The sequence below is a fragment of the Narcine bancroftii genome, chromosome 3 (assembly GCF_036971445.1).
Source record: "Narcine bancroftii isolate sNarBan1 chromosome 3, sNarBan1.hap1, whole genome shotgun sequence".
NCBI lineage: Eukaryota > Metazoa > Chordata > Chondrichthyes > Torpediniformes > Narcinidae > Narcine > Narcine bancroftii.
In genome coordinates, this window is record NC_091471.1 from 256,755,536 (window position 1) to 256,778,619 (window position 23,084).

Sequence of the window (23,084 nt, forward strand, 5' to 3'; positions counted from 1 at the left end):
GTCCATGTTTAGGTCCTTGGTCTTTGTTATTATACTGGCCCCCAAGCCACAAGAAATTCTAAATCTCTTCGGAACGCCTTCTTCTCCTTGTTGTTGGAGATCTTGCTTATAACAGTTGTGTCATCTGCAATTTTATAGATGGAGTCATTTCAGACTGAGATGAGAAAAGCATTCAAGCAGAAAGTGGTGTAATAATTTTTAAATTATCTCCCACAGAAAACTGTGGAGGATCAGGTTTTAGTTCATTCATAACAGATATTGATGACTCTCTGGGGTACAGAAGGGATCTGGAGATGCTGCAGAAAATGGTGCCGAGACCACCAACAAATGTGATGAACTGGAGCAAGGTTGAAGGGCCAAATGGCCTCTTCCTGCTACCTTCCCTCAAGCTCAATGGATGCCAATGTTCACAACCCCATTGTCTCCAGGAGTCCAGAGTCCAAGCTGCCCTGGGCAAGGTAGGAGTGAGCCCATATCTTGAAGCACTGCAGTCTCTTCCCACTGGGCTGTAGGGTGCAATGCTCCAGGATTTTAACCCAGGAACAGGCCAAGCTGGTGTGTGACTTGCAGGTGGTATTATAATGTGCTTTTGCAATTACCGTTCATCTGAGTCTTTATGTACAGTTAATACAATATACTGTAAATATGCGTGTATAATGCAAAAAAATTTTGTGCCAAAATTCAAGCTCAAAGTAGGGGCTCGCATTATACACGCATATTTACGGCAGCGTGAATCAGACAGGTGAGGGGGAAGAGAGATGGCAACGCGAATCGGGCAGGCGAGAGGAGAGAGAGATGGCAGCGCGAATCAGGCGGGCAAGAGGAGGGGGTCATATTGTGCTCAGGGGTAAAATTTTTCTCCCTTTTCCCCCTCAAAAATAGGGGGATGTCACATTATACTCGAAACGCATATTTACAGTATATTGTATCAACTGCACATAAAGACACAGATGAATGGTAATTGCAAAAAGCATAACAAGCACATTATAATACCACCGTTCAGACTAACTGAGTTTTGGAGTTGGAATGTTATGGTAAAGTTGTTTAAGGCCAAATTTAGACTATTGTGTGCAATTTTGGTCACCAAACTATAGGATTGAAAGTGTGCAGAGAAGATTTTCTTGGATATTGTCAGGACTTCAGGAACTAAGTAACAGCGAGAAGTTAAACAGGTTAAGACATTACTCCCTGAAGAATGAGGGGAGATTTGATCGAGATATACAGAATTATGATGGTTATAGATGGAATAAATGCAAGTAGGTTTTGTCCACTAAGGATGAGAGAAAGGGGAGGTTTAGGGGGAACTTCTTCACACAGGGAGTGGTGGGGGTGTGGAACGAGCTGCCAGCTGTGAGTTTAACTTTAACATTTAAGACAAGTCCGAACAGGTACATGGATGGGAGAGGTGTGGAGGGCTATAGACTGGATGCAGGTCAGTGAGACTCAGCAAAATAGTTCAACACAGACTAGAAGGGCTGAAGAACTAGTTTTATAAAGTTAATTTTTATTTTAAATTGTAGATGTATAGTAGGCCCTTTCTGCCCGCCTGACTGCGCCACCCAAATTCATCCAATTTACCTCCAGCCTCGGGTATGTTTTCAACTGTGGGAGGAAACCAGAGCCCCCGGGGAAAACCCATGCAGAGAAACAGCGTGGGATTCGAACCCCCATCCCACTCTGTAACAGTATGGCACTGACAACTGTGCCAACCATGCCACCCCTATGCTGTCACATTCTGTGATTCTAAAATCTTTTTTGTTCATTACACCTGATAAAGAGAGCCAGGCTAAGTCTATGATCGAGGAGCAAGGCAACATATATTTAACTTCTCAGATGCATCCAGCCTCTACACAGCTATCATCCATCTCACCGAGGTGTCTCATTACAGTGATAGATTAAATCCTTGCATGCTGGCAACCTCTTCGTTCACAGAACTAGACCGAAGCAGTTCTCTTGGCAAAACAAGGATTATTACAGCATTTAGATTTGCAATCATTGTTGCACCCCACATGCACAACAAGACTTTCCTCACTGCTGTTGGAATGACAGCAAGGCTGCCTACAGCCACCTGCTGTCTCAGCTCATATGCAGAAACTCTCATCCCCATGGTTTTGTTAGCTCCACTATTCCATTGTCATCGGCAGAGCTGGTGTCAGAACGCCTAATTTATGGGGGGAGGTGGGGGGGAACACAAACTGACGTTTGAAGTCTCACTCAGTAGGGTGGGAGAGGGGAAGGTGGGGCGCCAAACCTGCCAGGAACCTCCTCTGTGCGCCGCTGTCACACTTCCACCCCTCCCTTTAACAAAACAAACGCACATGCTTGTATTGTGTGGGGCAGTAGTGGGGGGAGGGCACAATAACTCATTTGAGAGAAATTCCCATTCAGGCTAGTAGACTTAGGATGGAGGTGAGGGGGAACTGCTTTTCCCAGAGGGTGGTGAGTCTGCAGAATTCGTTAGTGTGGCCATTCCAAAGGAGGATGTGGTCATTGGTTGCCACGTATACTGAGCTTTCTGTGTGAAATTGGGAAATTCTTTTTCATTATGTTCTGTGGATAAGGAGAATTCACCCAATTCGATTTGCTTCCATAATAAATGTTGTCCTTGGGATAGCTTGAGCAGTGTACAGGAGCATTGTTACTGGAGTCCATTAGTCTTCAGGAATTGACTCCAACCCCCCCACCCCTCCCCCAAAGAGCAGTTTTGCTCCCTCCATTAGTGGCCGTGTTTTTCCCTGCTCATCAGAGGAACTATTACCTTGTCCACTGGGCTATCAGGCTTTCAGAATCATCGTCTTTCCTTAGATGTGGAAGGTGTACGGAGAGTGTTCCAACAGCCCAGGAGGCTGAACATCAAGGTGACGAACAGACTCATCTTTCTGCTCCAGATTCCATTTGATCTTGGATGCTTCATGTTTTGTTTGTACTCTATTTTTTTGTAAAAGGTTTGTGTCATCAAATCCTATATCTCTACAGTGCAAGGAGCACAGTCAAAAGTCAGTGCTTGGAAATTGCATTGTGCAACCTATCAGGTTGACTATCAGGGTCAGATGCCTTTATAACGATGTCATTCATTGTGCAAGGAGCAGTTAGCGCCACGCTGTCACAGCACCAGCGAGCCGGGTTCGAATCCAGCCAGTCGGCAAGAGGTTTCTTTGTTCTCCCCGTGTCTTTGTGGGTTTTACCCTGGGTTCTCTGGTTTCCACCCACCCTTCAAACCCACATGAAAGTTGTAAGTTAATTGGGGTATTTGGGCAGCATGGGTTTGTGGGCCAGAAGGGCCTGCTAGTATGCTGTATGTCTAAATTTAAAATTTTAAGTCTGGGGCGGCATCGTTAGTGAAGCAGTTAGCTCAACGCTGTTAGAGCGCCAGTGATCGGGACTGGGGTTCGAATCCTGCAGTCTCTGTAAGGAGTTTGTACGCTCTCCCTGTGGCTGAGTGGGTTTCTTCTGGGCTCCGATTTTCTCCCATCTTTCAAAAACGTACCGGGGTTTGTCGAGTATAATTGGGCGGCTGGGCTCATGGGCTGAAAGAGCCTGTTACCGTGCTGTATGTTTAAAATTAAGTTTAAAGTCTGGCTTCAGCCCTCTTCCACATTAACTGGAGTTCAAAGTCCCAAACAACAGGTATCGTGGGGTAAACTAACAACATAACATGTTATGTCCTTGTTTTACTTGAAGTATATGGGTATTCTGATGGGAGGACCCACAGATACTCACACATACACCACATTCGACAGTGTGTGCCAACACCATCAGAAGCTCTTGCACATTTAGCTGCTGTGCTTCCAATGGTTGTCTGCGTGGAAACATTTCACAATGAGGGAGATAAGCCAGGAGAGTGGGAGTGGGAGTGACACAAGCAGGGCCAGGTATCTTGGGATGGGGGCTCAGAAAGCAATATGGACAATTCTTTTGCAGGCAACTGTGCTCTAAGGATAAGTTCCTGGCCCTCAATTATTTACGGATTGTTTTAATGATCTGATTGAGGACAGAGTATCCAAGTTTGCCAGTGGCAAGGAAATAGGTAGAGGCTGCATTGAGGATATTAGGATCTGCAACTAGACATAGGTTGAATGGGTGGTTAGAAACACCTTCTAAATTTAGATTTAAATTTACAGCACGGTAACAGGCCATTTCAGCCCACAAGTCTGTGCTGCCCAATTAACCTACTCCCCTGGTACGTTTTGAATGGTGGGAGCCACCAGGAAGAATCCATGCAGACACAGGGAGAACGTACAAATCCTTTACAGACAGTGCAGGATTCAAATCCCGGTCCCAATCACTGGCGCTGGAAAGGCCAACCACGATGCGAACTGTGCCACCCTTCATGTGAGATGGGGCGAGAGCATGCATTTTGGCTAGAGGACTATAGGGTAAACTTAATGAGGAAAGTTGCTGAGATATTGAGGTGTTCTTGCACACCGATTGCACGATTTTCGCAAGGAGGTACAACAGAGGTTTAAGAAAAACTTGGCTTTTACTCCAAGGGTGTTGGAGTTTCAAAACAGGGAAGTACTGTTCGAATTGTCGAGGGCATTGGTGAGGCTACGTTTGGAGAATGATGCGTGGTTTTGGTCTCCTTATTTCAGAAAGGAAATACTGACATTTGCAGTCCGACAGGGATTCAGGGCATGCACTCCTGGGATGGGCAGCCAGAGAAACTACATGACAATGATGTGAATTTTGTGTCATATACATTAGTACAATATACAGATTCTATAACATTCTTGTTTGCCACATGTGCATGGAATTAAATTAACACAATGTGCTGCAAGAGAAAAGTAAGATAATAAATCTAAAAAGGATAGATAAATATCCATAGTTGCAGTAGTGTGAAAAAGAATGTGTGTTTCAGTAGGGTACACAGACCTTTCGTGGTCCTGAAGTAGTATTATACAGTAAATCCTCGTTATCCAGAATTCCAAGCAAACTGGAGCTTCAAGTGACCAACATGAAAAATGCAGAAAATAAATAGGTAAAAATTACGGAAGTTTAAAATTGGCATGCTTTGCCATTTAAAAAAAAATTAGATATACAGCATGGTAACTGGCCCTTTCGGCTGACGAGTCTGTGTTGCCCAATTACACCCAATTGGCCTACAATCCCATATGTTTTGACAGGAGTGTTACTCATTAACAACCCTTTTAATTTTGTTTGGAACTTTGTTGGCACTAAAACAAGAACAGCAATGGAAAATTCACCAGACAATGGTGAATTCAAAACAATAGCTTTTTTTATGAAACTATTAATAACATAACATTTCTTATTTAACTCTAAACTTAACCCCACTATGCACAAATGTAAATGTGTGTATGTGTGATTCAAAGTCTTTCTTTCTTTTTCAATCTTTTTATTATTATTATAATTTATAAACACATACAGTTCAAAGAGATATAAAAAAATACATAGTAAGTAATGAATTAATACAGAGATATTAAACAATAATATTACAGAATAAAAATATATCATAAAAAAAAAATTTTTGATCAGTTTAGGGTGTGAACTATCTCTAAAAAAAAAGATATAATTAATAACAATATATGAAAAAAGAGAAAAAAAAACCCAAAAAAGAAGAAAAAACAGATCTGAATTAAAAAAAAACTTAAAAAAACTTTTAAAAAAACCTACAGATATAGCTAAACCACGCCGATCACTCCGATCTCATCTTACAGCCAAATTATCATACATAATCATAGAAAGAAAACAGAGCCAGATCAACTCACCACAAATGAAAATATTGAATAAATGGTCGCCAGGTTAACTCAAACTTAGAAGGGGATTCATAGACAGAGTTTCTAATTTTCTCTAAATTTAAACATAGTATGGTTTGGGTAAACCATTGGAAAACAGTGGGAGGATTTACCTCTTCCAATTTAATAGTATAGATCTTCTAGCCATTAGTGTAAGAAAAGCAATCATACGATCCGCAGGAAGAGATAAATAAGTCAAATCTATCATAGGTAATCCAAAAATTGCAGTAATGGGATGTGGTTGTAAATCAATATTCAAAACAGTAGATATAATGGAAAAAATTTCCTTCCAATAATTCTGTAAAGAGGGACAGGACCAAAACATATGTGTAAGGGAAGCTATTTCCAATTGACATTTATCACATATAGGATCGATATGAGAATAAAAGCGATGGAGTTTATCTTTAGACATATGAGCTCTATGAACAACTTTAAACTGTATTAGTGAATGTTTTGCACATAGAGAAGAGTTTACCAGTCGCAGAATTTTATTCCAATTTTCATTAGAAATATGAAGGTTGAGCTCTCTTTCCCAATCATTTTTAAACTTTTCAAAAGTCCCAGAATTTATTTTTGTAATTATATTATATAATTTAGATATCACACCTTTTGGAGGGAATTTAAAACAGTCGTAGTCTCCCGATTGGGAAAAGAGGGTAAAGTCGAAACTAAGAAACTCCTAATCTGCAAATATCGAAAGAAATGAGATCGAGGTAAATCATATTTCATGGATAATTGTTCAAATGACATGAAAGAGTTATCCAAGAATAAATCTGAAAAGCATGTTATACCTTTAACTTTCCAGAGTAAATAAGCTTGATCAATTAGAGAGGGATGAAAAAGGAAATTTAATACAATAGGAGTTTCCAAGATAAAATGACTTAGGCCAAAAAATCTCCGGAATTGAAACCATATACGTAGTGTATGTTTAGCCATTGGATTATCAATTTGTTTATATAATTTAGTAAGAGTAAAAGGGAGAGCAGCTCCCAAAATAGAGCTAATTGAAAAATTTTGTATCGGTTTAATCTCTAAATTTACCCAATGGGGATTTAGAGATAATTCTGAATAATTCAACCAATAGTAATAAATTCTAAAGTTGGGTAATGCCAACCCTCCCTCTAGTTTAGATTTCTGTAAATATTTTTTCCCCAGTGTGATTCAAAGTCGCACTCTGAAAAGTCAATCTTTAAAACTTCAGCATCGTTTTAGTCTTGCTTGAAGGTCTTAAATTCTCAGTTCAGAAATAATTATAAAGCACTTTTAAACATTATATCTTCAGGCCTCTTTTACTCACAATGTCGTTTGGCACACAAAGAATCTGCCCTCTTCACAAAGGCAGTGAATGTGGCTATTTTCTTCCATAATAAATTCACAAACCCAGACAAGGGTTAAACCAACGTGGTTATCTTCTCCCAGAAGGAAGTAACAAACCAGACAAGGGTTAAACAAAGTGGCCATACACAAAAATAGACCCAGTAGAAATCTGTCCTCTTTTTCAAAGAGATAGCAAACTGGTCTTCATTAATTCAAAACCCACTGATTCTGTGTTCCCCTTCTTCCAGGAGAAACACACATCAAACAGCTCCAATTCTGGTTACTGAAACTCAACCCTGTCTTTCACAAGGTTTCATCCCCTATATGTTACAGGGTTTTGATTCTGTGAACTCCAAGCTGAACTGTTCCAAAACTGAACTCAAAATGTCTGAATTCAGTAATATATTTCTCCAAATCATGTGACAGTTACATCATGGATGAGGTGAGTCCCAATTCTTGTAAACCACATGATGATCAATTTTATTTCTACCAAAATTCAGTTCCTTTTTCAAAACCATATCATATCCACAACAACCTCTGACCTCATCTCTGTTCAAGAAGCTTAGGTCACTTTGATTAAAAACAGATGCTTCCTCAGCAGTTCTTGAATAATTAAGACCCACTTGAAATCCAATAGCTCAGAATGAACTCTCTTCTCAGAAAACAATGGTTCTCTATAAGTGTACTGTGGCCTGTGTGTGACCCTGTACCAACCCACAGCTAACTTTCTTAGAATACAGATAAAATATTTTAACTCTATAATTTACTAAGACATTTTCATAAAAGAAACATAATTTAACATTAAATTAAAGGTTAGCATAAATCCATTACAGGTGGGTGGAAACTGGAACACCCCCCCCCCCCCCCCGAGGAAACCCACAAAGTCATGGAGAGAACATACAAACTCCTTACAGACAATGCCAGATTCGAATCCTGAGCTAACCACTGAGCTAACTGGGCCAATCCTAGTTTGCCAATCACGCAACACGCAATATCAAGCAACCAGAAGCGGTGGACTGGAACAGATTCAAGAAATCATCTATAGATTTGAATGAATATGTAAAAGGTGTCACCGACATTATCAAGACCTGGATGAGTAGTGTGCCCAACCAAAAGCCTTGGATAAATCAGAGAATTTGCAACCTGCTGAGGGTGAGAAAAAGGTTATTTAAGGCCAGGGATCGAGATCTCTATAAGAAGTCCAGGTACGTCCTGCGGAAGGCCATCTCTAAAGCAAATTCCGGAAGAAGCTAGAGACAGAGACACGCCAGCTATGGCAGGGAGTGCAGACTATTCCAGCCTATGAAGCTGTAATGCTTCCCTACCTGATGAGCTGAACAACTTCAATGCCCACTTTGAGAAGAAGAACCAAACAGAGCTACCATAATCCCTGCAAAGGCCAAGGACCCTGTGATATCTGTCTCTGAGGGTGACATCTGAACATCATTCATGAGGGTGAACTCTCACAAGGCGTCAGGCCCTGCCAGCTCTGCACCAACCAACTAGCAGGAATGTTCATGGACAATTTCAACCTCTCATTGCTGCAGCCAGAGTTTCCCACCAGCTTAAAAAAGGGCATCAATCATCCCGGTGCCCAAGAAGAGTAGAGTGAGCTACCTCAACCACTACCGTCCAGTACCACTAACTTCTACTGTGATGACATGCTTCAAGAGGCTGGTCGTGGCCAGAATTAACACGTACCTAAGTAAAGATCAGGACCCGCTAATCACTCCACAGCAGATGAAATATCCCTGGCTCTCCACTCACCACTGGATCATCTCGAAAACAGCTGCTCTTCATAGACTATAGTTTGGCCTTCAATACCATTATTCCCTCAGGGCTGGTCAAAAAGCTGCAAGCAGTCTAATAAGTCAACTGTGATCAGCCAGAAAAAGTAGAGGGATGAGGGCACAATTACAAAGTGCAGTCAATTAGTGCATAGCCAGGGCAGCATGAGGGTACTGTCGTTAGGATCATTCAGGAGCCCTAAGGCAGCGGGTAAGGCAGGTCATGATGCACGATTTCATGCTCTTTGGGAGGAGGGAAAAGATAGTGTGTTCGGGGTGGATGTGTCTTTCCGGGTGTTGGCTCCCTTTCCCAGGCAGTGGGAGTTGTTGATGGTGCATGAATGAACCTCTGCCCACACCTGACAGGGGGAGAGGCTGTGGGGAATGGAGTGCCGGGCTTCAGAACCAGATTCAGAATTTATTGTCATGAACAAGTTACGAAATTTGTCATTTTGCGTGAGCAACGCACCTTACAAAATAAATAAAAACAGTGCAAGAAAAAGTCAAAGGTCGGGCAGTGTCTGTGGTTCATTGATTATTCAGGTGTCTGATGGCGGTGGGGAAGTAGCTGTCCTTGTGCCACTGAGTGCTCTTCTTTAGGTTCTTGTACCTTGGTAACAGAGTGAAGAGGGTATGGCCTGGGTGTTGAGGGTTTTTGAGGATAGAGGCTGCTTTTTAAGACATTGCCTCATACAGATATCCTGTGGAGTGAAGTCTGGTGTCGCAGGCCGAGTTAACAACCCTCTGGAGTTTATTCTTGTTCTGAGAGTGGTGCCTCTGTACCAGGCAGTGGTGCAACCAGCCAGAATCCTCCCCATGGTCCACCTGTAGAGGTTTCCAAGAGTCTTCAGTGACATACCAAATCTCCTCAAGCTCCTCACAAAGTGTAGCCGCTAGTGAGCCTTTTTCGTGATTGTGCTCTGAACCAATCCCCATTCTGAATGGTCATGTTTTCACCTTAATGGAGTCGTTTTGGAAATGGATCTCTGTGGGGGTGGGGGGAGGGAAAGGGTTAGATTATCAGTGGGGTGTGCATTGGGAGATGCAGTATTGGTGCATTGCAGGTTCTGAGCATATCCAAGGACATCAATCTCAGTTTTGGTCAACTCCTTTGGCACACATTGTAAGACCTCGACATTTTGTGTCAGGTTGCTGCCATCGATGAGGGTTCTCACCCTGAACGAACAGATCTGCTGAGGTGCTAAACAAAGCAAATTTGCAGGGGTCATCCACTGAATCTGGTGCTCTCTATATCGGAGAGACTGGGCGCTGTTACGGAGTCCAGAGGACCCCTAAAACCAATAGCAATAGATATGCACCACAACACAGGGTTACTTAAACAAAAGTAGTTTTTAATTATATTTGAACAAGAACAAAATGAATTAAACTTTAACATTACTTAGCCTACTTAACCTACTTAATCCCCCCTCTAATACTAAGCTCAGGTGTATGTAATGTGTATTTAAGATTAGAAAAGTTCTTTGGATCACAGTTCAATCTCACTGGTTGCAGGCAATTCTTGTACTGTGCACACAAGTTAGCATTAACAAAGTTCACTCAGGAAGGTTCTTGTTGGTTTTCTGAGAGAGAATCCTTTTGTCCCAGGATGTCCACACCTGATTCCTTTCCAATAAGTCTTTCTGATGAAACTTGCCCCCTTCAGGGTTCTCCAGGTTATCCTCTTTCTTTCAGGTCACCTTTCAGACAGTTAGTCTTCTCCTTTAACCAGACAGTCTTCCAAAGTTTGCCAGCTTGTCCCTCTGGAACCAATTTCTCGGTCTGTCCTTCTCTCTTACTTCATCCCTCTCTGAGAGCAAAATTGTTCTCCTCTGCCTGCAAAGATCACATGCTCACCCAGGCAGGCTGCCGAATGTTGCTACTTTGTTGCATTTTTTGCAAAAAGCACTCTGCAAAAGTCCTGCAAAAATTCTGTGTTTTAAAATTCTCTAACAATTCCTCCCAAACCACCTCTAAATACTCTGTGACATAAGGCAGTAAAAGTCTATTAACCATTAGGCAAGGGACATGACCCTGATTAACAAATCCCAGAAATATGTAGTATATGTTTGTTCGAATCTTCTGGAAACATAAAGGTTCTGACAGTATACAAATATGGTTTGTAAACCAAAAAGCAGACTCTCTTGCAGTGAGGCAAGCTGCTTGTGGCAGTGCTTCTTGCTGTAAAGGAGTCCTCACACTTTGCAAAGTGGTTAAAAGTTTGTTCTTGCTGCTGTCTTCATGTTTATTTTCAAACAACCTCAGCTCCATTTTAACACTGTGTAGGCGAACTGGGTGTAATTGGGTTTCAATGGCCGGATTCGTCTTCCACCATGTTGTAAAAATAACCATTAATGTCAGCAGAAAAATTCTGTGGCATTTTTGAGTGAGGCCCAAACTTCACTGATGTTTAGACAGAGAAAGACATCATCCATTTTCTGAGCACAGCATTTTACAGGCGGATATCCATGAAGATATTGGAATTTATTGTCATAGCCATAAGTACAATGCATAGATGCACTGAAATTCTTACTTGCTGCAGCAGTGCTCATACAAGGAAAGAATTCCATGCTGAAAAATGATCCTAGTGGATTGGAGAACATGGCTTATGAAACAAGATTGACAGAGCTGGGGGCTTTTCTCTGGAACAACAAAGGATGAAGGGCGACTTAATGGAGGTTTATAAAATTATAATGGGCTCAGATCAGGTGGACTACCTCTTTCCTGGGGCAACAGAAGACATCAGTTTAAGATGAAGGGAGGAAAGTTTAGGGGAGATATCATGGGTAGATTTTTTTAACACAGAGTGCTGGGTGACTGGAATGCATTACTGGGGGTGGAGGTGGAGGTTGGTACAATAGGGACATTCAAAAACTCTTCAATAGGCATGGTAGATGAAAAATAGTGGGTTATGGGTGGGAGTTAGGGACAAATGAATTTGTGTGGAGTTAAGATCCATAGGTAGGCACAATATCTTGGGTTGAAGGGCCTGTACTGTGCTGTAATGTTCTATTGTCCAATATTTTTCAAGTCAGTACCAAGAGTGCTAGGACATTTACTCCCGGTTCTATTGCACCCTTGTGGTTTATGGGAAAGACTGGACTGAATGCTGTGCGCAGAAACTGAGTGCTTCCATTTGTTACTGTGTTCTAGGTCCTGGGCTCTGGGGGCCATCGCTCTGCTTTTCCTGCTGGGTCTCACCTGGGCATTCGGCCTGATGTTCATCAATGAGGAGTCCATGGTGATGGCTTACCTCTTCACCACCTTCAATGCCTTCCAGGGAATGTTCATCTTCATCTTTCACTGCGCTCTCCAAAAGAAAGTAAGAAGCTTTTCAAATTCCTTGACTTACATGTTCAGGGTCTAGTTATTGCCGCCATTGAGGGCAGGAAGAGAAATGGGCAGTGGGTTGCCCAGCTGTCCGTGTGGAGTTTGCACATTCTCCATGTGTTTCTTCCAGGGGTGTGGTTTCTTCCCACATCCCAGAGCTATGTGAATCAGGTCGGTAATTACGTGAACCATGGGAAGTTGGAGGGACTCAGCCAGTCAGGCAGTGTCTGTGGGGAGAAACAAACACTCCATGATTTCAGCCAGGACCACATGTCAAGACTGGCTATTGTAATTGGCTGATGCAAACTATCCCGGGGGTGGTTGGGTGGTGGGTGAATCATTGCAGACAATTCACCATCTGATTGCCCTGTGATCAGGCACATATCCAAAGGGTTCTAGAGGGCATGACTTAAGGGTAAAAGGGGAAAAGTTTAAATGAAATATCAGGAGGAACGTCTTCATGACAGTGGAATGAGCTGCCAGCTGAATTGGAAAATGCATGTTAAATTCAAACATTTAAGAATGGATGGGAAGGATATGACAGTGGGGCAGAAATAGACTACTCCCCCACCATTAAATCATGAGCTGATCCATTTTCCCATTCAGTCCTACTGCCTGGCCTTCTCCCTGGCTAATGAAGAATAATCTCTGTCTTAAATACACTCAATGACCTGGCCTCCACAAATGCCTGTTGTAACAAATTCTACAGATTTTCCACCATCTGGCTAAAAATGTTCCTTCAATCCTGAAGTTGTGACCACTTGTCTTCAACTCTCCCACCATGGGAAACAATCTTTCTACATGTGGTTCCGCTGTTTAAGAAAGGTGAGAGACAGAAGAAAGGAAATTATAAGCCAATTAGTCTGACGTCGGTGGTTGGGAAAGATATTAGAGTCGATCCTCAAGGATGAGGTGATGAAATACCTAGAGATGCACGACAGGATAGGTTCAAGTCAGCATGGTTTTTTTAAAGGGTAGATCCTGCCTGACCAACCTATTAGAGTTTTTTGAAGAAATCTCAATTAGGATAGACAATAGAGAGGCTGTGGATGTTATCTATTTAGATTTTCAAAAGGCTTCGATAAGGTTCCACATATTAGGCTGCTAAATAAGATGAGGGCCCATGGAATTACAGGGAAGTTATTAAACTGGATAGAAAAGTGGCTGATAGGCAGGAAGCAAAGGGTTGAAATTAAGGGTTCCCGTTCTGGATGGCTTCCTGTAACTAATGGTGTTCCACAGGGGTCGGTATTGGGGCCACCGCTGTTTACAATTTATACTAACGATTTGGATTGTGGAATGAATGGTTTTGTGGCCAAATTTGTGGATGACACTAAGATAGGTGGCGGAGTAGGAAGTGTAGTAGAAACCATAAAGTTGTAGAAGGATATAGACTGATTAGGAGACTGGGCAAAATTATGGCAGATGAGATTTAAAATAGAGAAATGTACAGTTGTACATTTTGGCAGTGCAAATAAACAGGCTGAATACTATTTGGATGGGGTGAAAATTCAGACCTCAGATGTGCAAAGGGACCTGGGTGTCCACGTGCAGGGAAACCTAAAAGTTAATGACCAGGTGCAATTGGTAATGAAGAAAGTGAATGCTATGCTGCCATTCATTTCAAGAGGAATAGTGTACAAGAGTAAAGAGATGTTGATGAGGCTCTATGGGGCAATGGTGAGACCTCCTTTGGAGTAATGTGTGCAGTTTTGGGCCCCGTATCTTAGAAAGGATATGATGTTGTTGGAGAGGGTGCAGAGGAGATTTACTAGGATGATTCCTAGAATGCAAAGGCTGATGTACGAGAAGCGTTTGGCAGCTCTTAGGTTGTATTCATTGCAGTATAGGAGAATGAGAGGAGATCTCATAGAAGCATTTGGTATTTTGAAAGGTTTAGATAGGGTGGATGTGGGTAAGATGTGGGTGAATCGAGGACAAGGGGTCATAGTTTGAAAATTAGAGGTTATCCATATAAAATAGAGATTAGGAAGAACTTCTTTAGCCAGAGGGTCGTGGATCTGTGGAACTCGCTGCCACATACAGCAGTGGAAGCCAGATCATTGGGAGTATTTAAACAAGAAATAGACAAGTATCTCATTAGTGAGGGCATGAAGGGATATGGGAAAAAGGCCGAAAATTGGAGGAGTGTCAAGTAGCTTAGTGTAGGTTTACGGAACAGACTCAATGGGCCTAATGGCCTGGTTCTGTTCCTTGGTCTTGTGATCTTGTGATCTACACTGTCCATGCCTTTCAAAGTTCAAAATGGTTCAATGAGATCCCCACCTCTCCATTCTCCTATATTCCAATGAATACAGGACAGAGGTGTCAAATGCTCCTCGTATAACCCTTTCATTCCTGGAATCATCCTAGCAAACCTCCTTTGAACCCTTCTCCAATGTCAGCACATCCTTTCTGATAAGACCAAAACTGTTCGCAATACTCCGTGGGGCCTCACCAGGGCCTTATAAACCCTCAACATCATATCCCTGCCCTTATATTCTATTCCTCTCAAAATGAATGCCTGCATTGCATTTGCCACCGTCTCAACATGCAAGAAGAGATATGGTCCACGTGAAGGTCAGTGGGACTTGATAGAACTTGATAGGACTTGACACAAACTAGAAGGGCTAAAGCACCTGATTCTGTGCTGTAATGTTCTCTGGCCGAATGGCTGCCCTCTTTATCATGAGGACATGTGGCACGGTGTGAAGTGTGAGAAGGAAGTAATTCTGTCCTTTCACCATTTAAGGGGATGATGGCTGATTTATGGCGTATACCCGCTTTCTCTCATTTCCCGCAACTCTTGGGTTAACAAAACTTGAGCAACCTTATGTTTGAAATGAAGGATTTTCATTTACTGTACTGACACAACCTACAGGAAGATTATGGGAGGGTGCAACAAGATATACCGATGCTCCACTCACCCATACTTAACAAAAGTGGGAGGCTATGGGCAAAAGGAGAACCCAAATCCCTTTGAGAGGAGACTGGAAAAGAAGATGTGAATAAGAGAGAGAGAGAGAGAGAGAGAGAGAGAGAGAGCAACAAAAGGATATGTGAATTGTGTTTGATGGAAGGAGGTTCAAGTGGAGTAGAGGCTTATTGTGACATGAAGCCTGTTTTCCTTCTGTGACCTTTTCATAAAACAACAATTTGGGAAATGTATTTGTGCTTTGACCATCACTCCCATGACAATATGCGATCATCCAATTTGGCAGAAAAAAAATAATTGATGGGCTGTCAAATGATGAAAAATATTGGTATTCCAAGGATTTTATTGCCAAAGCATTTGAGGATAAGTCTTCAGCCCTTCCAGCTTGGAAAGGTTTAGTAATCTCAAGCCATTTAAACCCTCATTCCTCATTTAATACCATGAGCTAATAATTTGTATTTGTGAAAATCAAGGTGCATGGTTTGAAATGTTTCTTGAACATTTGGTAGCAGAGAAACCGATGATTCCTTGTGGGAATCTGAGCAGTGAAACTGATGTTCATCTGCAAAAGGAAAATGGTGCTGCAGGCAATGGTGGTGAGGACAGATAGATAGGGTCTTTTAGGAGACTTTTGGATAGGTGCATGGATCTTAGAAAAATAGAGGGATATGGGTAAGCCTAGTCATTTCTAAGATAGGGACATGTTCAGCACAACTTTGTGGGACGAAGGGCCTGTATTGTGTTCTAGGTTTTCTATGAATATAGGGCTGAGCAGCCAAGACACCTTGCGCTCGTGTAAGGCCTCGGAACAGTGTGAAAAGTGTGAATGCACAGGCCTTGTGAGTAGGGAGCATGTAAGGGCACTTTAGATTTCAGATTTATTGGCATCGCATACAATCCTGAGATTCATTTTTTTCCTGTGGGTAAGGCAGAATTACCACTTATTGGACCAGCTGCATCACCGTCTAATACTCTAGAGCGGAAAGTTAGTGGACATCATAGGCAAAATTTTCCCCACTATTGAGAACATCTGTGGGGAACGCTATTGTCGGAGGGCTGCAGCAATCATTAAGGAACTACACGACCCAAAAGTGGAGACTATTGATGGACCTACCAATGTGCTCAGATTCTAATTCAAAAGGGGAATGCAAGCAAATTTATCTCTACTATCTGTTCAAGATCATATCTGGGCTACATAGATCAAGGGAGAGATGGGAATCAGATTTGGGCATTGTAATCGATCCGCAATGCTGGTCAGGTCTATGTGTAGATAGTATGACTACCTTAATTAATTCTAGATATAGACTGACTCATTATAATTTTCTGCACCAATTATATCTCACACCTCAAAAGATACATAAAAATAAAACAGAATTTTCTGAAAGGTGTGGGGTCGATGTTGGTACTGTTTTACCTTCCAGCTGGTTATGCACAAAATTAAGACCCTTTGGATAGAATTGGGGGGAGTGTTGACAAAAATTGTGTGGTTTAACTTCCCTCTAGACGTAGAATTGTTTTTTTCTGGGGAATGTGGCAGTTATAAAAGTGAATTTCACCAAAATAAATATAAATTTATTAAAATTGCATGGTCAATAGCCAGGAAATGTATCGCGGTAACAGGGAAAACCGATTCCCTACTTCACGTTTGAGAAGATTACTGATAGTCTTAGGAATAGATATAGTATGTTTGTCGAAATTTGGCAACCATGTTTAGATTACTTAAAAGCCCAGATTGTATCATTTATTTTGATATTTGCCAATTGGCCTACTCCCTATTAAAGAAATTTAATACTTTTAAAATGATGTGACTCTGAGATGTCAGACCTTGCTCCTGTTGCATTTTTCTTTTCCATTGTCTTTCTTTTTCTCTCCCTCTATCCCCTGCCGTCTGTCCCCTTTCCTTTCAAATCTGGGCAGGTGGCACTGGGAGAAGAGGGACTCTCCTTTCCTTTTTATTTATTTATTTTCAAGCATTATGAATGTTTTTCTATGATTTTATGTTCAATGTATTATTATTGTTGTATTGAGTCTTATATTCCGTATTTTCTTAAAAACTTAAATAAAATATTTTAAAAATAAAAGGATCCTCACCCCCCCGCCCCCCCCCCCCCCCCCGCCCCAGCACATGCTCTGTTCTCACTGCTGCCATCAGGAAAGAGGTATTGGCGCCACAGGACTCGCACTACCAGGTTCAGGAACAGCGGCTACCCCTCCACCATCAGACTCCTCAATGCCAAACTCAATCAGGGGCTCATTTAAGGTCTCTTATGTGCACTTTAATTCTCTTTATTACACAGTATTTCTTCATTTCTTTGCATGTGTACATGGTGTCCAGTTTATTTTTTTGCACTACCAATAAAGCAGGAATTCTGCCATGCCCTCAGGAGAAAGAATCTTAGGGTTCTATGCCATGTCATGAATGTTCTCTGGCAATAAATCTGAAATCTGAAAAGAAAAACTATTGTGGGAAAGGGAAGGGCTTAGGTCCAATGGATCATCCTCAGGTTAGCTGGACCCAGCGCTAAACAAGTTCCTAGCTGAATCCTCAGCAGCAGATGGTCTATCAGTCATGAAAACGTGCTTCCAGTTGGCCACCACGAAAGGTCAGTGTGTTCAGCTGATGGGATGGCTGATCAGTATCATGGCAGGTATCATCGCTAACCTTTTCAGGTTGCCTTGATGCAACAAAAGCATAAAATGGAGGACTTCTCCAGACTCTTCTCTTTCCGTCTCCCCCTGGCTCCTTATCTCCAGCTCCCCTTCGCCCATCACCACAGCTTTTTATTTTCTCTTCTACCCTTCCATCCATATCTTCCTATGTCCTCTTACCTGTTGTAAAAACACAATGCTGGAGAAATTCATCAGGTCAAACAGTGTTTATATTTTTTCAGTTTAGACATACAGCACAGTACAGGTTCTTTCAGCCCATGAGCCCGTACCACCCAATTGATCTACGATCCCTAGAATGTTTTGATTGGTGGGAGGGCCTGAAGGAAACTCTACCATTGGTGGTTGACATGGTGACCTCCATTCAGTGCACCACACAAATGTGCTGGAGAAACTCAGCCAGTCACGCAGCATCCATAAGAATTAAAGTACATTACCAAAGTTTCAGGCCTGTGCCCTTAAGGCATACCTTCATGAGGGGAGAATGTACAAACCCCTTACAAACAGCACAAGATTCCAACCCTGGTCCTGGCCACTGGCGTTGTAACAGAGCAGCACTACGCTAACCGTGTCACCCACTTTACTTAACCAATGTTTCAGGTTTGAGCGCGGAAGGATGAGAGGTCTACAAGAGGCATAGATAGGGTGGACAGGTCTGGATCAGCAAACACCAGAGGACATATGTACAAAGTGAATGAAGGAAATTCAGGGGAGGCGTCAGGGGTACGTTTTTTTTACAGAGTTTTGGGTTCCTGGAATTCCTTGCAGGGGTTGATGGTGGAGGTTAGGACCATTTAAGAGACTCTTAGACAGACACATGGATGAAAGAAAAATAGAGGGTCACAGGGTAGGGAGGGTTTAGTCATTTTTTAACGAATATGTGGGTTGGCACAACATCAAGGGCCAAAGGGCCTGTACTCTGCTGTAATGTTCTCAGTTCTAAATGCTACCCATCACCCAAATAGCACCACCTGGGTCATTCCAGTGCACAGCCTGGTTTATGGTTCATTTCAGCCCATTGACATTCTCGAACATCTTCAGTGATGTAACTCACTTCGGGGCACGTCATGGGCAGAATCAGTCCCCGCTTGACAGTGAGTCACAGTGGAAGATTGAGGGCAGGTGAACCATCTTGAAGGAGGAGTAAGGGAGAGTGATAAGGAGGGAGAGAGACAAAATTCCAGAAGTCAGGAATAAACCTGGGAAAGTGAAAATGATCAAAAGCCAGACCTTCTTAATTGTCATACTGAAGAAATCGAAGCAAAGGGTATCAGCATGGAAGGGTTTGAAATGAAGGAAGATTATTTGAAAATCAAAGTATTGCTTAACTAGGAAACTGTGTAGGTCCATGAAACACAAGAGCCTGCAGACGCTGTGATTGAAGTAACAAAACACAGCAGGAATGCTGGAGGATCTCAGCTGGTCTCACAGTGTCCATAGGAGGTAAAGATATATTACCCATGTTTTGGGCCAGGTGCCTTCTTGAAGGTATAAGCAAAGAACAGGTAAGCATCTTAATTAAAGACAAGGGGGAAGAATGGCAGGGGAGGAATCCAGACCAACAAAAGATGTTAATTGGATGCCGTTTGCCCCATTGAGTTCCTCCAGTCCTGCATACTGCACTTGGGGGGAGGGTCATTTGAAGCCTTTCTGTTGCTTTGAATTGACAGTGGCTGGTCCAGGAAGCCATGAGAGATGAATGCAGGATCTGCTCCAAGGATGGGGATCACCCAAGGAAGAAGTGAGCAAGAGCTTGATCAAGAGGAGCGGGAATTGAACCGAGAGAAGATTAAGCATTAGAATAAGAAATAAAATTAGAACAAGGTTTGCTGGTAGGGTCGTGAATCAGAAATTTCAGGAATCTCCTGGAGCTCTGCTTAGACTTGGTGAGTCGGGGAGAAATTTTCAAAGATTTTCCTGTAATTGGCCAAGACAAGCTTTTCGCCTCTGCCAGGAGCTACATTACCAGCGTATTAGGGCAGAAGGTCATAGTAAATCCAAAAGGAGCAGTGGCGATAGATAGAGAGAAATAGAGATAAAGAGAGGAAGGATATCAGTAAGATCGAAAGAGTGTAGAGAAGATTTACTAGGATGTTGCCAGGTCATCAGGAGTTAAGTTACAAGGAAAGATTAAACAGGTTAGGACTTTACTCCTTGGAGTGAAGAAGAATGAGGGAGATTTGAGGGAGGTTTACAAAACTATGAGGAATATGGACAGAGTAAATGTGAATAGGCATTTTCCATAGATTAGGAGAGATAAATACAAGAGAACATGGTTTTAGGGTGAAAAGGGACTGGTTTAGGGAGAATTTTTTTCACTCGGAGAGTGGTGGGAGTGTGCAACGAGTTGCCATCTGCCTTGGTAAATGCAGGCTCACTCTTAAGTTTTAAAAATAAATTGGATAGATACATAGACAGGAGAGTGTATGGGCAGGGTCAGTAGTATTAGTGGTTTTTGGCACAGACTAGAAGGGCCGACTGGCCTGTTTTATGTGCTGCAGTGTTCTATGGTTCTATGGATATGATCACAGATGATTTTGGCTCTGTGAAAGGAGACAGAAGGAACTGGGAAGAAAGAGAGAGACTTAGATGAAAGGAGACAGGAGGATGAAGATGGCGGGGTGGGGTGAGTTTGTGTACGTCAGCAGGCACAGAGTAGTGTGAGTTCAGACGGACAGCAGAGAGCTCTTTGATCACCCTGTGGGGAAGGGAAGGGGTGGGTCACTGCTCTCCTGGCCCCGGCCATGATGACCATCCATGGGGTAAGGCAGCAGCCAGTGGAGGGTAGGCCCTCTTATCTCAAGCGCAGGAACAGAAGAAGGGTAATCTCAAGATGAGGAAGGAATGAATTGTTTGCCAGAAGAGGGCATATCATCAGGGCACAGCCCTGGCGATGGGTTTGAGGCAGAAAACAGAAGTGGACTGCACCTGGCTGCAGGAATGTGAGGATTGAGATCGCCACACCAAAGGAGGTCGAGACCAGATGTGTGGCGATGAGCTCATAGGTCAGGCCTAGTTATGTAGAGAGACCTGGAACTGAGCCCACAGGGGTAATATTGTGAGAAATTGTTTATGTACATACTGGTACCCAGCTTGGGAAGGAAGGGATGGTTAATAATCTTTCACAGACCAAAATTCCATCAGGCCATCGAGACAAGGGCAAAAGCATGTCTTATCATTTCATAAGCAAGCCGGGGATCTCTGCTTGTATGTGTGGTGCGCTGTTAGAGACAAGCAAACGCACAAAACCGAAGAGACTGTACAACAGGCTTTACTTGTCGAAGATATCCACAGAGCAGGGCTGCCTGCACTGCTGTAACACGGAGTGAGTCTTCGGAGGGCTGGCTCAGGCTTATATCCCGGAGGGTGATTTACACCTGACCAGGTGGGGCTTGATCCATTCAAGTCGGCTGATTAACAACCGTTCAGGTGTTGTCCTGTCCCCCATACTCACCTGCAGGTACAGAGGTTTCCCCCTGCAGCAGGCCAGTGGTGTATGTTTTACTCACAGATTTGCTTTAGGGCAGCACGATTAACCTCACACTTAGCGCCATGTTGTTACAGCACCAGCGATCGGGACCGGGGTTCAAATCCCACGCTTTCTTTAAGGAGTTAGTACGTTCTTCCTGTGTCTATGTGGGTTTCCTCCTCGTGCTCTGGGTTCCTCCCACCCTTCAAAATGTACTGGGGGTTGTAGGTTAATTGGGCGGCATGGGCTCGTGAGCCGAAAGGGCCTGTTACTGCGCTGTATGTCTAAATTTAAATTAAGGAGAGATGTTTTAACCCTTGGTGTGCTGTGACATCTGCACTGGCCTGAGCGTGAGTTCAATCAGGGTGATGCCGCTGACTGTTTGAGGTTGTTGGATGTCGCACTGAGTTAGAAAGAAAGGAATGCAGCTTCTCTCTTCCAGTCAACAACATAAACCTTACATTCTCATTGCGAGGTGGAGGTCGGTGTGGAATCAGCAGCGGGGACCCAGCTGACAGGTTGAGTGGTTGCATTGGGTGGGGTAAGGCAAGATTTCAGATTTATTTATCTTCTGCGATCGGGCTGCGGGGACACATCATCCCAAATGTTCCACCAGAGAGAGATGGGCTGGGTGCATCGGTGGCAAAATAAGGCTGGCTTTCCCCCTCGCACGTCCCCTCAGTCTCCCCCAACCCCATTTCTAACCTGTCCACCCCTGCTCATTACATACATGACATCACATGCACTCCTGTCTAGGACAAGAGGGCACAACTTCTGGATAAAAGGGTGTCAATGTAAAATGGAGATGGGGACAAATGTCTTTAGTTAGAGGGTTGAAGCTGTGGAACTTTTTGCCACAGGCAGCTGTGGAAGCGAGGTTGTTGAGTGTATTTAATGCAGAGATTAACAGGTATTTGATTAGCCAGGGTTACGGAGAGAAAGCCGGGGAGTGGGGCTGAGGGGGAGGATGGATCAGCTCATAATTAGAATGGCGGAGCAGACTCGATGGGGTGATGGGCCTCCTTCTGCTCCTATAATGGCCTGTTACCATGCTATATATCTAAAAATATATCTTGTGACTTTGTAACCTCTCCCTATGTGTGCGGCTCCCTCCTCCCAGGTCCACAAGGAGTACAGCAAATGCTTGCGGCACGCCCACTGCTGTAGCCGCCCTGTAGCCGGTGTCTCCCATGGCAGCCTGAAGACGGCAACCATCCGGAACAGCAGCCGCTACTACACTGGTACTCAGGTACAGAATGCTGCTGCAAGCAGGAGGATGGCAGAAAAGGTCATTGTTTGACAGGCTGGTCTCCACTCCACGTTGTGTGCTTGTGTGTTTTCTCAGACGATCAGATCTTCTGCGATCGGGCTGCGGGGACACATCATCCCAAATGTTCCACCAGAGAGAGATGGGCTGGGTGCATCGGTGGCAAAATAAGGCTGGCTTTCCCCCTCGCACATGTCCCCTCAGTCTCCCCGCCCCCCCCTCCCCCCATTTCTAACCTGTCCACCCCTGCTCATTATCTTCATGCCGAGCCATCGTGGCGTTACGGTTAACATAGCAGTTCACGCAATGCTGTCACAGCGCCAGCAATCCAGGTTCAAATCCGGCACTGTTGTAAGGAGTTTGTACATTCTCCCCGTTTCTGTGTAAGTTTTCTCTGGGGGCTCCAGTTTCCTCCCGCCGTTCAAAATGTACGGGGGTTGTAGATCAATTGGGTGTAATTGGGCGGAGTGGGCTCGTGGGCCAACAATACCTGTTACCATGCTGTATTCTAAACTAACAAAAGCCCCTGATGATCTCTGATTTCCATTCCCAACTCCGTGCA

General features: G+C 43.4%; 1 protein-coding gene across 1 annotated transcript in view; it reads left to right on the forward strand.

The window, feature by feature from the left end:
- The window catches only part of LOC138758567 (adhesion G protein-coupled receptor L1-like), a 674,108-nt gene that overhangs the window by 639,893 nt on the left and 11,131 nt on the right, over positions 1–23,084 (forward strand). Inside the window, exons 19-20 of the mRNA XM_069927669.1 lie at positions 12,008–12,176; positions 22,376–22,543. Of these exons, the coding sequence (XP_069783770.1) occupies positions 12,008–12,176; positions 22,376–22,543 (337 nt within the window). The remainder of the gene's footprint in view (positions 1–12,007; positions 12,177–22,375; positions 22,544–23,084) is intronic.